The following is a 15,244-nucleotide window of genomic DNA, read 5'->3' as shown; positions in this document are numbered from 1 at the left end:
CGCTCCAGGTGTAGTTAGAAGCTCAGGTTTTTTTCTAAAACCACTTTATTTATGTTGTTCTGTCGGATTATAGTGTTGATTTCACTGAATATGATAAAAAAAAATTTGCCGACGGCAGCTTTAAATATGACATGCCTTTATATCGGCCATCGGCTACCCTGTTTTCTAAGATATCGGCATCGGCCATCAAAAAAACAATATATGACAGATTATTTTAGCATGATGTATTTCCCATTGATAAATACAGTGCAAATAGTTCAAATATCTCTGTGGATAGGCTGAACTGTTCCATGATAATATGTCCGTAACATTATATGTCCGTAGATGACCCACCCATAACTGTTACATTAGAGTTAGGGGATCACACAGTGTGTACAGTATAAAAATCATTATGTCTAAAGTTCCCATTAAACATGAAAACCCAACAACCCAATGGGAATATATCCTTGTTGTGTAAAACAACCAGAAGTGAACAGTAACAAAGTACATTTACTTGAGTGCTGTACTTAAGTACACTTTGAGTATCTGTACTTTACTTGATTTTACTGTACTTGAAACTGATTTTCATTTTCAACGTTGGGTTTGGTCTTATAAATGCGAAATTTGTCATTGTTTTGGTGTACACTAGCTTATAGATAACAGTAAGGCTAACATATTCATACTAAAAGCCAAAACACTTTAAATATGGCACTATTTGAGGGAACAGCCATTCGGGTGTCCGACACCATTGTGGACGTTATTGAGTGCACTTAATATACGTTGTTAGTGGTGATAATTTTCACGTGAATAAATAAACAGATCCAACAATTTTAGGTGTGTATTTAAATGGTCCAGTGGCAGAACTTTTGCCAAGCGTGTCAGAGGTTCTGGGTTCTAATCCGCACTCGTATACGTTTTTTTTATTTTTTTTATCAAAACCGTTTATGTTTATCAGTGGTTGTATATCAGGCAAGGACATGGTTGTGTGCATTTTGTTTTGTAATTTCACCGGAACGAATAGAGAGTCTCCACAACGGATTGAAGCGCGTCCAAGTGAAGACTGTGCGCAAGCCACAAGAGAACACAGTATCCGCGCAACTGATCGCAGCGGCAACGAGCACTTTGATCACTTGATTTCAAAAACAACACATTTCAGCGCTAGATCGCCTCTTTTTTAACAAACAATCTAAATGAATGCTCTGCTAGTTAACTGAAGATGTTTTATTTATTTGTATTGGTATATTAGTGCCACGAGATGTTTCAAAAGTGGTGGGGACGATATCGACCTTAGCAAAAAGTGGTGGGGACATGTCCCACCCGCAAATTACGCCTATGTTAAAATAACTGTAACCGATGTTAGGGCCGAGGGACAATTACCACACTCCGGAGGAGCAGACACCAGAGGACACCAAGAGGCGGACAACAGAATGACTTCTAAAGGTAAGTTTTTATTAATTTAAAAGAATAAAAACAGTGTTGAGAATGTTCGTGGCTGGACCCCGGTTTGGGAAGAGGAGCTGGGGGGAGGGATATTCCTCTTCTCTGACTCGTGGGTGGGACAATGGCTTCTTCTCGTCTTTTCGACTCGTCAGAAAGGTGCTTGCAGGACAGACAGTAATTTCTTCTCGTTCCTTCAACTCGTCAGAATGTGCTTGTAGGATGGACAGAGGCTTCTGCTCGCCTTCAGATTTCCCCACGGACAGAACAGGTAAGTATTCGGCTCGTGGAGATGTTCTTAGGACAGCCGATCGAATGAACAGCAGCTTCCCCACCTCTTCTGAGGGACAGACAGTGATGGTGCTCAGACTCGGCTTGTGGACGGGTTCATAGAACAGCCGATCGAATGACAGCAGCTTCCTCACCTCTTCTGAGGGACAGACAGTGACGGTGCTCAGACTCGGCTTGTGGACGTGTTCATAGAACAGCCGATCGAATGACAGCAGCTTCCTCACCTCTTCTGAGGGACAGACAGTGACGGTGCTCAGACTCGGCTTGTGGACGTGTTCATAGAACAGCCGATCGAATGACAGCAGCTTCCTCACCTCTTCTGAGGGACAGACAGTGACGGTGCTCAGACTCGGCTTGTGGACGTGTTCATAGAACAGCCGATCGAATAACAGCAGCTTCCTCACCTCTTCTGAGGGACAGACAGTGACGGTGCTCAGACTCGGCTTGTGGACGTGTTCATAGAACAGCCGATCGAATGACAGCAGCTTCCTCACCTCTTCTGAGGGACAGACAGTGACGGTGCTCAGACTCAGCTTGTGGACGTGTTCATGGAACAGCCGATCGAATGACAGCAGCTTCCTCACCTCTTCTGAGGGACAGACAGTGACGGTGGATCAGGCAATAACAAGTGAGACAGGACTGTGGTAATTTACCCGCCTTTGCTCTCGTTCCGTGCGTAACAGAGCGGCGTCGTTGGGAGAGTTCGTGAGACTGGGCTTTCGTGGACGTGAGAGAGAGTGCTCGTGAAGTGTGGTACTCGGGGTACGTTGAGCTCTTTCCCTCCACACCGTACACTCAAGTGGGAACCTGGACACAGCTTTAGACAGATCAATTTGAAGGAATCTTCACAGTCATAAGTCAATATTCATCCATCAAAGTTTCAGGAGAACGCAGTCGTTTGATCTCACCACACTTGTGCATAAATCACTCTTGTAAATCTTCACACTTGTGCACTTCACTCTTTCAGACACTGCAAACTCACTTCATCTCCACAGTGATTAATCGACTCGTTTCTCCTCTCTCTGTAGGGTGGATGACTCGAAAAATAATGGTTTCAGAAGATCAGCATGAACACATCAGCGATCCTCCCAGCTGTTCCAGTTACTCCGCTTCGTTCTGTCAACAAGATCACACACACTGCCCGCAACAAAGGTTAGTTGCACACTGGTGAATGGTCAATCTTCAAATGTGGTTTTCTCAACAGGTAATCAACAGAAAGGTGCACTTAACTTTTCCCCGGTGAGTCACTCAATATCCTGCAGTGGTTTCCTCTTTCACTTCTGCCAGTCACTCCCTTTTTTTCTCCTGTATAATCTTCTCACTTACTTCATTGTGTTGCTGTTCGTGTTTTCCTCGGAAAAACTCACTAAATGAGCATGCCTCGGGGAATCTCACAGTAGAACCCCGATCTGGCATTAAACCTTCAGCCGTCTTACTTCCCCGCCGCTGTCAGAACACACACTGCTGCCTGCCCAACTCTCACACTGCTCAAACACTCCCTTTTTATGCTCCTTTTCCTGAGCACGTGCTTCAATGAAGAGCAGCTGATTTGCTTCAGCTGGCGCTCGTTATGGCCAACACCCAACAGAGCCAGATTTAGGACCAATGAGGAATTTTTTGGATTTGCCAGGTTTTCACCCGGTGACACCCTCCCCCACCGGATCCGTTCTAGTCCCGAGAACGGGGCACAGACTCCCATTCTCCGTATCTTGCAGGGGGTACTCCTCGGGTCTCCCGTTGGGAGCGTCGAGCTGGGGCAGCGGGTTCTTCCTCTCTTGGCTCTGGAGTGGGGGCTCTACGGATCATAGCCCAGCCCACCCAAGGTGGTGCAGGGGCCACAGGCGCTAGTGCCTCTGGCTCTTGTCTCGGGTAATTTGGACAGGGGCGCAGCAAGTTTCGGTGCAGGACTCTAACGGGGCCGGGCTTACCCTCGGGACGGATGGTGTACACGGGCTGATCAGGCCTCTGCCGTTGCTCCACTACGTAGGGGGTGGTCTCCCACCGGTCACTAAGTTTCCCCTTCCCTTGGCGCCGGTTATCCCGTACCAGCACCCGTTCTCCGGGCAACAAAGGGGCCTCTCGGGCAGTGCGGTCGTACAAGCGCTTGTTTTTCTTGGCTGCGACATCGAGATGTTTGGATACCTTGTCGTAGGCAGAGTGGAGTTGGCGGTGGTGTCGGTGTACCCATTCGGTGGTGGTGGCGGGGGCCTCAGCTGGAGCCGTCCCTAACAGCAGATCCGTGGGCAGACGTACATGTCTCCCAAACATCAGGTAAGTAGGGGCATACCCCGTTGTGCTGTGGATGCTATTATTGTAGGCCTGTAGCAGGGCCGGTAGACTGTCCGTCCAGTACCCTTGGTGGTCCGCGTCCAATGTCCCTAACAGGCTCAGGAGCGTCTGATTAAAACGTTCACACCCCCCGTTCCCCTGTGGGTGATAAGGCGTGGTGCGGGTCTTCCGGCATCCGTACAGATTGCATAGCTCCTGGACGACACGGGACTCAAAGTTCGGCCCTTGGTCGGAATGGAGCGTCTCCGGACATCCAAAGGGCTGGAAGACGTGTCTCCATAGAGCACTGGCAGTGGTGGTGGCGGTCTGGTCTAAAGTTGGTATGGCCCAGGCATATTTGGTGAATAAATCGGTGACTACCAAGATGTTCTGGTAGCGATCGGTAGGGCGACTTAAGGTCAAAAAATCCATAGCCACCATATGCAACGGGGCTCTAGGTCTTACTGGGACCATGGGGGCCCTCACGTCTCGCCGGGACTTGAACAGCGTACAACGGGGGCATCCTTGTACATACCTCCCCACCGACTCTTCCATCCCACTCCAAAAGAAGTGCCGGCGCAGTAGTGACACCGTCCGTTCTTGGCCCTGATGTCCTAGCTTGTCATGATAGGCCTGGAGCAACGGCTGGATTTGGGCTTCGGGCACCACCACTTGGGACACCAGCTCGTGGGTCCTGGAGTCCAGAACGGACCTGCAGATCACACCATCTCGCAACTTCAATCTTTTCCACTGCCCCAGAAGCTTCCTTACTCTCCCTGGATGTTCCCGTCGTTCTTCCACCTCAGGGAGTTTGTTCCGCTCCAGGTAGGTACGTAGGGTAGCCAACCCTGCATCCTGCTCTTGCCGTTCCCTCCATCGACAGGGGTCCCACCCCCAACTTACTGGTACTCCCTCCGCTCGTGTTCCAGGTGCTTCCACTACTCCCACCATCAGCCCTTCTTCTGGTTCTGGCCCTGGAGTTCCCCCTTCTCTAGCTGGTGGAAATCGGGACAGGACATCGGCATTTATGTGCTCTCGGCCTGGTCGATATTGTAGCCGATAGTTGAAGTTGGCGAGCTGGGCCACCCACCGCTGCTCCACCGCCCCTAGCTTCGCGGTTTGGAGGTGCACCAGTGGACTGTTGTCGGTTACCACCAGTACTTCGGCTCCCCACAGGTAATCCTTAAACTTCTCACATAAAGCCCACTTCAGGGCCAGCAGCTCGATTTTAAAAGAGCTGTAATTGGCATCGTTCCGTTCAGCAGGGTGGAGGCTCCGACTGGCGTAGGCAATGACCCTTTCCGCTCCGTCTTGTCGTTGGGCCAGTACGGCTCCCAATCCGCTGTTGCTAGCGTCGGTGTAGAGGATGAAAGGCTGGGTGAAATCGGCATAAGCCAGAATGGGGGCCTGTAACAACTCCTGCTTAAGTCGGTGGAAGGCGGTCTCACACTCCGGACTCCAGGTGATGGTGGGGGAACTCCGGCTCCGTGACACACCAGCCCCGGCCAACAGCTGATTCAGGAGTTTTGCAATTTTTGAGAAGTCTTTTATGAAGCGCCTGTAGTAGCCGACGAATCCCAGAAAGGATCGCACCTGCCTCACGGTTTTCGGTGGGACCCAACCCTGCACCGCGGACACCTTCTCTGGATCGACGGCCACCCCTGCAGCGCTCACTCGGTGCCCCAGGAACTGAACCTCCTTTTTGAGGAGCTGGCATTTCCCTGGCTAGAGCTTCAGCCCATACCGCTCCATCGCCCGGAAGACTTGCTCCAGATGTGACAAGTGGGAATTGAAGTCGGGGGAGTAGACGATCACATCGTCCAGATAGACCAGGGTAGAGTCCATCAGCTGCCCTCCCAGGCATCGCTGCATAAGCCTCTGGAAGGTCGCAGGGGCGTTGCAGAGGCCGAAGGGCATACGATCCCATTCAAACAGGCCAAAGGGGGTGGTAAAGGCAGTCTTCTCGCGATCTTGTTCCTCCACTCTCACCTGCCAGTAGCCACTCGCCAAGTCCAAGGTGGAATACCAGCTGGCGTTGGTCAGCCCCGTAAGGGAATCCTCGATCCGGGGCAGGGGGAAGGCATCCTTCTTCGTCACCAAGTTCAGTTTGCGATAGTCTACGCAAAATCTCCAAGAGCCCGTCTTCTTACGGACTAGGACAATTGGGGCGGCCCATGGACTGCTGCTCTCTCGAATTACTCCACGTCCCAACATCCCTTTTAGTAAGGCACGGACTTCTGTATATAAAGTCGGGGGTACCGGACGGTACCGCTCTCGACTGGGTGGAGCGTCTCCGGTAGGTATAGCGTGTTTGACTATATCGGTGCACCCATAGTCCTCATCATGGGTGGAAAAGACGTGTTGCCACTTGGCCAGTAAACTCTGAAGTCGGCGGGTTTGTTCCTCTAATAGGCCCTCCCCCTGCAGGGACTCGCTCAGTAGGTGGGTCGGCATGCCTCGTGTAGCGGGACCAGGACAAGACTCTTCCCTCGCCAAACCGACTTCAACCACTGTTGCGCTCACCTGGCAGAAGCGGACCTCCTGCTCCTCCCTCACCTGATGGGGACTTACTGGCGTGATACGGGTCAGTCGTTGGTGCCGGTAGAGGTGAACAGGGTAAGTATTCATGTTCCTCACTTTGACTGCAATTCGGCCCCGACGGGCTACTGTTAACCCCCGAGCGACTTCAATAGTCTGGCACTCCCAGTGGGGCTCAACAAGGATGCAATCTTCGGGGCCATAGGCCCGCTCTGGAAGCCGAACCCAGACCACAGCCTCGCTCCGGGCAGGGACAGAGACAGCATAGCGACAGGCTACCCGACCAACGTCTTCCCGATCTCGTTGGGAGCTTGCGACCTGCACTCGCCGACAGTCGGTCACAACACGCTCCCACTCGTTCTTCTCGGCTGTGGAGGTGTAACGGAGAGGACCAGCCCGAAACAGCTCTTCCCAACAGTCCATGATCACATTCATCCCCAACAGGGCTCGATGTTCCCCCAGACAGGAGTCTCGCACAATCACGACTCCCTTTTGTGGGATCGTGGTGCCATGGATCTCGAAGTTGGTAACCTGATACCCGATGTAGGGGATGTTCAGGCCATTTGCTCCTCGCAGGGTGAGCCAGGGGACTTCAGCTTCAGGTAAGTGATGAGCATCGAACAGATCTTTGGACAGACTCTCAGCAAGCATGGTAACCTGGGATCCTGTGTCTACCAGGCACCGAACAGTAACACCATTGATTTTGATCTCCACGAGGGGGCAATGTCCCACCAGGCCATCTCGTGGGGCTGGATTAACGCAAGGGTCCACCCGGGGGGTCCCGACCACTTGACCCACAGTGGCCGGTCGTTCTAAAAACCCCCCCTGCGAGTTCTGTCGGGAGCCGCATTGGCGGCTATAATGTCCTGACTCTCCGCAGGTGTTACAGATCGGGCGCCCCTGTTCATCCCACTGGAACCTGGAACTGAACAGGCGGCTGGTGCGTCTTCCCGGATCCCTCCCTCCGTCAGAATACGACCGTTCCCGAGGTAAAGGCAAGGGCTCTGGCCGCCCACGGCGGAGTTCCCCAAGAATGGATTTTGAGAATTCAGCCATCTCTTCTCGGACGTCTTTCATCAGCTCTGCACGTAGGGCTTGCTTCCAGTCTGTCGGTTCGGGCTGTGTTGAGGCACTCGTTCCACTTGCAGCCATACACACCGGTGTCTCCACGGTCTGTTGGTGATCCTGTTCCAGGGCTAGGGCCTCCTTACGTAAATCTTCGAATGTCAAGGCGGCATCCCTTCGAAGCTGCAGTCTCAGACTCTGTCGTATTGGACCTTCTCGTAACCCCAAGAGGAACTGATCTCTGAGTAGTGTCTCTTCCTCACCCAGTCCATGATGCTCTCGACTCTTCAGTCTAGAGAACTGTTCTCGTAATCGCAAAGCGAATGCTCGTAGGGTCTGTCCAGGTCCCTGCTTACAGTTAAAGAACTGTGTTCGTAGCACTGCCACTGGAGTGGAATCACCATACTGCCTGGACAAGAATTCAAATATGGCCTGTGTGGTCGCTCGGACGGCTTCAGGCGCTGCTCGGACTTCCCTCTTCGCCTCCCCCTCAAGCGAATTCAATACGAATTGTATCTTCTGGGCTTCGCGGAGCCCTTGCAGTCCGGCCAAGTATTCTACTTGCGCTCTCCAGTCCGTTAAACTTAACTCTGAGCCAGACCCACCATACTTCTGGGCCCACGGGACTCCCATAAACATAGATGCCATTGGTTGTCGGGCGGCTGGCAAATCTTCGTCCGCCATCCTGGGTCCTCTGGCCGCTCAACTCCGAGTGGTAACCCTGCCGACTTACGCCAAAAGTTATGTAACCGATGTTAGGGCCGAGGGACAATTACCACACTCCGGAGGAGCAGACACCAGAGGACACCAAGAGGCGGACAACAGAATGACTTCTAAAGGTAAGTTTTTATTAATTTAAAAGAATAAAAACAGTGTTGAGAATGTTCGTGGCTGGACCCCGGTTTGGGAAGAGGAGCTGGGGGGAGGGATATTCCTCTTCTCTGACTCGTGGGTGGGACAATGGCTTCTTCTCGTCTTTTCGACTCGTCAGAAAGGTGCTTGCAGGACAGACAGTAATTTCTTCTCGTTCCTTCAACTCGTCAGAATGTGCTTGTAGGATGGACAGAGGCTTCTGCTCGCCTTCAGATTTCCCCACGGACAGAACAGGTAAGTATTCGGCTCGTGGAGATGTTCTTAGGACAGCCGATCGAATGAACAGCAGCTTCCCCACCTCTTCTGAGGGACAGACAGTGATGGTGCTCAGACTCGGCTTGTGGACGTGTTCATAGAACAGCCGATCGAATGACAGCAGCTTCCTCACCTCTTCTGAGGGACAGACAGTGACGGTGCTCAGACTCGGCTTGTGGACGTGTTCATAGAACAGCCGATCGAATGACAGCAGCTTCCTCACCTCTTCTGAGGGACAGACAGTGACGGTGCTCAGACTCGGCTTGTGGACGTGTTCATAGAACAGCCGATCGAATGACAGCAGCTTCCTCACCTCTTCTGAGGGACAGACAGTGACGGTGCTCAGACTCGGCTTGTGGACGTGTTCATAGAACAGCCGATCGAATAACAGCAGCTTCCTCACCTCTTCTGAGGGACAGACAGTGACGGTGCTCAGACTCGGCTTGTGGACGTGTTCATAGAACAGCCGATCGAATGACAGCAGCTTCCTCACCTCTTCTGAGGGACAGACAGTGACGGTGCTCAGACTCAGCTTGTGGACGTGTTCATGGAACAGCCGATCGAATGACAGCAGCTTCCTCACCTCTTCTGAGGGACAGACAGTGACGGTGGATCAGGCAATAACAAGTGAGACAGGACTGTGGTAATTTACCCGCCTTTGCTCTCGCAACAAAGGTTAGTTGCACACTGGTGAATGGTCAATCTTCAAATGTGGTTTTCTCAACAGGTAATCAACAGAAAGGTGCACTTAACTTTTCCCCGGTGAGTCACTCAATATCCTGCAGTGGTTTCCTCTTTCACTTCTGCCAGTCACTCCCTTTTTTTCTCCTGTATAATCTTCTCACTTACTTCATTGTGTTGCTGTTCGTGTTTTCCTCGGAAAAACTCACTAAATGAGCATGCCTCGGGGAATCTCACAGTAGAACCCCGATCTGGCATTAAACCTTCAGCCGTCTTACTTCCCCGCCGCTGTCAGAACACACACTGCTGCCTGCCCAACTCTCACACTGCTCAAACACTCCCTTTTTATGCTCCTTTTCCTGAGCACGTGCTTCAATGAAGAGCAGCTGATTTGCTTCAGCTGGCGCTCGTTATGGCCAACACCCAACAGAGCCAGATTTAGGACCAATGAGGAATTTTTTGGATTTGCCAGGTTTTCACCCGGTGACATAACACTTGCCTGATGGGTCATGCTACTGCTAGATCGGACGTTGACATCACTTCTGTGAGTTGAGAAAAGTCAGTAAAAGTCCTGGCAGAAAGCGAAGCATAAGGATGTAGTGTGATAACAATTAATGCTTTATCGACATTGACCAATAGATCTGAGAGAAAGTCTGCAAACTCTTTTAGGTAATCAGCGTAAGGCCCAGGCGGTCTATATACGGTAGCCAAGGCTAGAGAGAATAGGGATTTTTTTTCTTACATCTAAGAGCGTAACATTTAGTACAAGTACTTCAAACGAATTAAACTTGTCACCTGTTTTCTGGGTAACATTAAGAATATCTCTATAGATTGTTGCAACACCGCCGCCACGACCAATCAGACGGGGCTCATGCTTATAACAGTATCCAGGAGGAGTAGACTCATTTAGACCGAAATAATCATTTGGTTTAAGCCAGGTTTCAGTAAGGCAAAGTACATCGATGCTATTATCTGTGACTATTTCATTTACAATAACCGCCTTAGGTGTGAGTGATCTATTGTTTAGAAGACCTAGCTTTAGAAATGGTTTTTGTTCTCTAATAGCGAGATTTTCTGTTTTAATAACAATTAGATTTTTTTCTAGATCCTGCAGTAGATTTATTATCTGATCTCACTAAACGAGGAATAGACACAGTTCTACCAGAAAGACTCGGGAGATAAATGATATAACGAGTACATTTATTAATAGCTCAGCAAGCATAGTCTTTGGCGTAGGCCCCGTCCTTAGCAAGCAATGCGAGGGTAACGGAATCTGCAAATCCCGCCTGAAGATGAAGGCAGGGGCGCAGCCGACCCCCTGGAGGCAAAGGAAGGGACCATCCTGGTGGTGGTGGGGAGGATGGAGGGAAAGGACCATCTTGGAGGTGGTTGGGGAGGATGGAGGTAATTGGCGCCGTCAGTATCTGCGAACTCAGACGGATGTAAGTACCATTCTTTTATACTGAGAGTGTTAACACATGATTGGTTAGAAGTGAGTTAATTCATGACGCGCTGATTGAGTCTTCCTGGCAGAACTTAACGCTAAGCTTACATTTTCTATGCAATGTTCTACACTTATATTTATATCAATTAAGTTGGTGCAGCAGAGACTGTAATTTGGACTTTTATGTGTTTGGCATCTTGTCCTATCTTTTAAGTCACGCTACAGTAGTCTGAAGGAAAAAGTGCTTTATTTGTAATTTAAAATAATGGTGCTGAGGATTTTTAGAGACCCCCACAGGTGTATGATTTTTCTGCTTTCATGGGAGCTCATCCTCTCTCTATGGGAGCTCAGCTCCCACTGGCTCCCACATAATTCGAACCATGAATGCAGGGTTTTTTAACTCGTGCGGAGAAAATATAGTTTGTTCTGGGCAGAATGGCAAGCCATGGCAAAAAGCAGGATAACTTAGGCTATAGCCTACTTGAAAGGAAAACAAATTTGCCGAGTAGAAACAGAGTTTGTGTTGTTGAATCATATTTTTTTTCTAGTAGGCTGCATCTTAAAATATAGAGCTCATGACAAATAAAAGTTCCAGATGGACAAACATTAAATGCAAAAACCAGTGTGAATAACAATAACTTAAAATAAACTAGAGAGTGGATACACAGATATGGCCTATTTATGAATGAAATTCATGCATTTATATGTCATTTAAACTGATGCAAACAGGGAAAGAGTAGAAAACATTTATTATCCTGTCGCCCCTCTAGTGGACAGCGTTATGTATTACGGCCTTCATTGCTCAGATAAAGCAGAGCCCGTCTACGGAGAGCCAGCCCACTCCCTATTAAGTCCTATTGTTGTAGTTCCACCAGAGTTCCACTGGGGGTGCTCGCCATGAGTGCAAAATGAATGGGAGTCAATGGGGCTAGACGGCTAAATTTGTCTCTTTCACCCGATTGCCGTTGAGAAATCTCAGATTTGATTGTAGGTTTTGCAAGTTCAACATGGGTTATAGGTCGAAAGTTGAATGAACGAGTACTTATGTCCTTTCGATTTCTTACAGGTTGAGTTGTTGTTGCCTATAACACGCTAGCATTCTGCTAATGAACGCTGATTGGTCAGTGAAGGACTGATTACGACCAGAGATACCGCTTAATGGCATCGTGGCATCCGAAGCGGGACCAGAAACAAACAAAACATAAACTCTTCTAGCACGTGTATTTACCTGTGTCAGCTGTGTTGTGTGTTTACCTGTGTCAGCTGTGTTGTGTGTTTACCTGTGTCAGCTGTGTTGTGTGTTTACCTGTGTCGGCTGAGTTGTGTGTTTCCCTGTGTCAGCTGTGTTGTGTGTTTACCTGTGTCAGCTGTGTTGTGTGTTTACCTGTGTCGGCTGAGTTGTGTGTTTCCCTGTGTCAGCTGTGTTGTGTGTTTCCCTGTGTCAGCTGTGTTGTGTGTCAGCTGTGTTGTGTAGTTACCTGTGTCAGCTGTGTTGTGTATTTCCCTGTGTCAGCTGTGTTGTGTGTTCCCCTGTGTCACCTGTGTTGTGTGTTTACCTGTGTCGGCTGTGTTGTGTATTTCCCTGTGTCAGCTGTGTTGTGTATTTCCCTGTGTCAGCTGTGTTGTGTATTTCCCTGTGTCAGCTGTGTTGTGTATTTCCCTGTGTCAGCTGTGTTGTGTAGTTACCTGTGTCAGCTGTGTTGTGTGTTTACCTGTGTCAGCTGTGTTGTGTGTTTACCTGTGTCAGCTGTGTTGTGTAGTTACCTGTGTCAGCTGTGTTGTGTGTTTCCCTGTGTCGGCTGTGTTGTGTGTTTACCTGTGTCAGCTGTGTTGTGTGTTTCCCTGTGTCAGCTGTGTTGTGTGTTTCCCTGTGTCGGCTGTGTTGTGTGTTTACCTGTGTCAGCTGTGTTGTGTGTTTACCTGTGTCAGCTGTGTTGTGTAGTTACCTGTGTCAGCTGTGTTGTGTGTTTCCCTGTGTCGGCTGTGTTGTGTGTTTACCTGTGTCAGCTGTGTTGTGTGTTTCCCTGTGTCAGCTGTGTTGTGTGTTTCCCTGTGTCAGCTGTGTTGTGTAGTTACCTGTGTCGGCTGTGTTGTGTGTTTACCTGTGTCAGCTGTGTTGTGTGTTTACCTGTGTCAGCTGTGTTGTGTGTTTACCTGTGTCATCTGTGTTGTGTGTTTACCTGTGTCGGCTGTGTTGTGTGTTTACCTGTGTCGGCTGTGTTGTGTGTTTACCTGTGTCAGCTGTGTTGTGTGTTTACCTGTGTCAGCTGTGTTGTGTGTTTACCTGTGTCAGCTGTGTTGTGTGTTTACCTGTGTCAGCTGCGTTGTGTGTTTACCTGTGTCGGCTGTGTTGTGTGTTTACCTGTGTCAGCTGTGTTGTGTGTTTACCTGTGTCAGCTGTGTTGTGTGTTTACCTGTGTCATCTGTGTTGTGTGTTTACCTGTGTCGGCTGTGTTGTGTGTTTACCTGTGTCGGCTGTGTTGTGTGTTTACCTGTGTCAGCTGTGTTGTGTGTTTACCTGTGTCAGCTGTGTTGTGTGTTTACCTGTGTCGGCTGAGTTGTGTGTTTCCCTGTGTCAGCTGTGTTGTGTGTTTACCTGTGTCAGCTGTGTTGTGTGTTTACCTGTGTCGGCTGAGTTGTGTGTTTCCCTGTGTCAGCTGTGTTGTGTGTTTCCCTGTGTCAGCTGTGTTGTGTGTCAGCTGTGTTGTGTAGTTACCTGTGTCAGCTGTGTTGTGTATTTCCCTGTGTCACCTGTGTTGTGTGTTTACCTGTGTCGGCTGTGTTGTGTATTTCCCTGTGTCAGCTGTGTTGTGTATTTCCCTGTGTCAGCTGTGTTGTGTATTTCCCTGTGTCAGCTGTGTTGTGTATTTCCCTGTGTCAGCTGTGTTGTGTAGTTACCTGTGTCAGCTGTGTTGTGTGTTTACCTGTGTCAGCTGTGTTGTGTGTTTACCTGTGTCAGCTGTGTTGTGTAGTTACCTGTGTCAGCTGTGTTGTGTGTTTCCCTGTGTCGGCTGTGTTGTGTGTTTACCTGTGTCAGCTGTGTTGTGTGTTTCCCTGTGTCAGCTGTGTTGTGTGTTTCCCTGTGTCGGCTGTGTTGTGTGTTTACCTGTGTCAGCTGTGTTGTGTGTTTACCTGTGTCAGCTGTGTTGTGTAGTTACCTGTGTCAGCTGTGTTGTGTGTTTCCCTGTGTCGGCTGTGTTGTGTGTTTACCTGTGTCAGCTGTGTTGTGTGTTCCCTGTGTCAGCTGTGTTGTGTGTTTCCCTGTGTCAGCTGTGTTGTGTAGTTACCTGTGTCGGCTGTGTTGTGTGTTTACCTGTGTCGGCTGTGTTGTGTGTTTACCTGTGTCAGCTGTGTTGTGTGTTTACCTGTGTCAGCTGTGTTGTGTGTTTACCTGTGTCATCTGTGTTGTGTGTTTACCTGTGTCGGCTGTGTTGTGTGTTTACCTGTGTCGGCTGTGTTGTGTGTTTACCTGTGTCGGCTGTGTTGTGTGTTTACCTGTGTCGGCTGTGTTGTGTGTTTACCTGTGTCAGCTGTGTTGTGTGTTTACCTGTGTCAGCTGTGTTGTGTGTTTACCTGTGTCAGCTGTGTTGTGTGTTTACCTGTGTCGGCTGTGTTGTGTGTTTACCTGTGTCGGCTGTGTTGTGTGTTTACCTGTGTCAGCTGTGTTGTGTGTTTACCTGTGTCAGCTGTGTTGTGTGTTTACCTGTGTCATCTGTGTTGTGTGTTTACCTGTGTCGGCTGTGTTGTGTGTTTACCTGTGTCGGCTGTGTTGTGTGTTTACCTGTGTCAGCTGTGTTGTGTGTTTACCTGTGTCGGCTGTGTTGTGTGTTTACCTGTGTCAGCTGTGTTGTGTGTTTACCTGTGTCAGCTGTGTTGTGTAGTTACCTGTGTCAGCTGTGTTGTCGATGCCTCGAAAGAAAAGAAAGTGCAGAGCGCGAAAGCACCAAAGTGACTGAAGGATCGCCGTAAAGCAGTATCTCTGGTTGTACGATGTGTATGACGTCATTGACACTTTAAACGTTTTTTTAAAGCAAATAAGTGACTCCAAAAAATCTAACACCCAGCAGTGTGTAATTTCTTTGCATCCCCTTTCGAAAACAACATTCAAATTACTAGACAAAAAATTATATCCTGAGAAAAGTGGATTTTGAGAGCAATATCTCCATAGACCTCCATTCATTCTGCACTCGTCCTGTGAGCGTCCTCATATGGAATCAGAGTGGAACTGCAACCAGTTCAGAAGCCGGAAGTGTACTGAGTGAAACTTCTGGCCATATTAGACATTCTCTGGATAAAGTCAATGGATTTTTTGGGAAAGTAAGTCTGACCAGTTAGAAAAGATATAAGCGAGTCAGACCAGTCTGAAGGTCTGAGCTGAGTTTGGTGAAGCATTAAAGTTCTAGGCGGAGTCAA

General features: G+C 49.3%; 1 protein-coding gene across 1 annotated transcript; it reads right to left on the bottom strand.

The window, feature by feature from the left end:
• Positions 1–1,317: 1,317 nt before the first annotated feature.
• On the bottom strand, positions 1,318–9,898 carry LOC309505274 (uncharacterized protein; the record flags this gene model as incomplete). The annotated part of the gene is made up of 3 exons (XM_082178655.1): positions 1,318–2,291; positions 8,750–9,294; positions 9,868–9,898. The coding sequence occupies 3 exons, from the start codon at positions 9,896–9,898 to the stop codon at positions 1,431–1,433; spliced, it is 1,437 nt and encodes a 478-aa protein (XP_082034781.1). The 3' UTR covers positions 1,318–1,430.
• Positions 9,899–15,244: the final 5,346 nt, after the last annotated feature.

This window comes from Leuciscus leuciscus, assembly GCF_965113295.1.
Source record: "Leuciscus leuciscus genome assembly, chromosome: 8".
In the NCBI taxonomy this organism is placed as follows: domain Eukaryota; kingdom Metazoa; phylum Chordata; class Actinopteri; order Cypriniformes; family Leuciscidae; genus Leuciscus; species Leuciscus leuciscus.
Note: the sequence above shows the minus strand (reverse complement) of the source record. Positions and strands in the feature narration are given on the sequence as shown.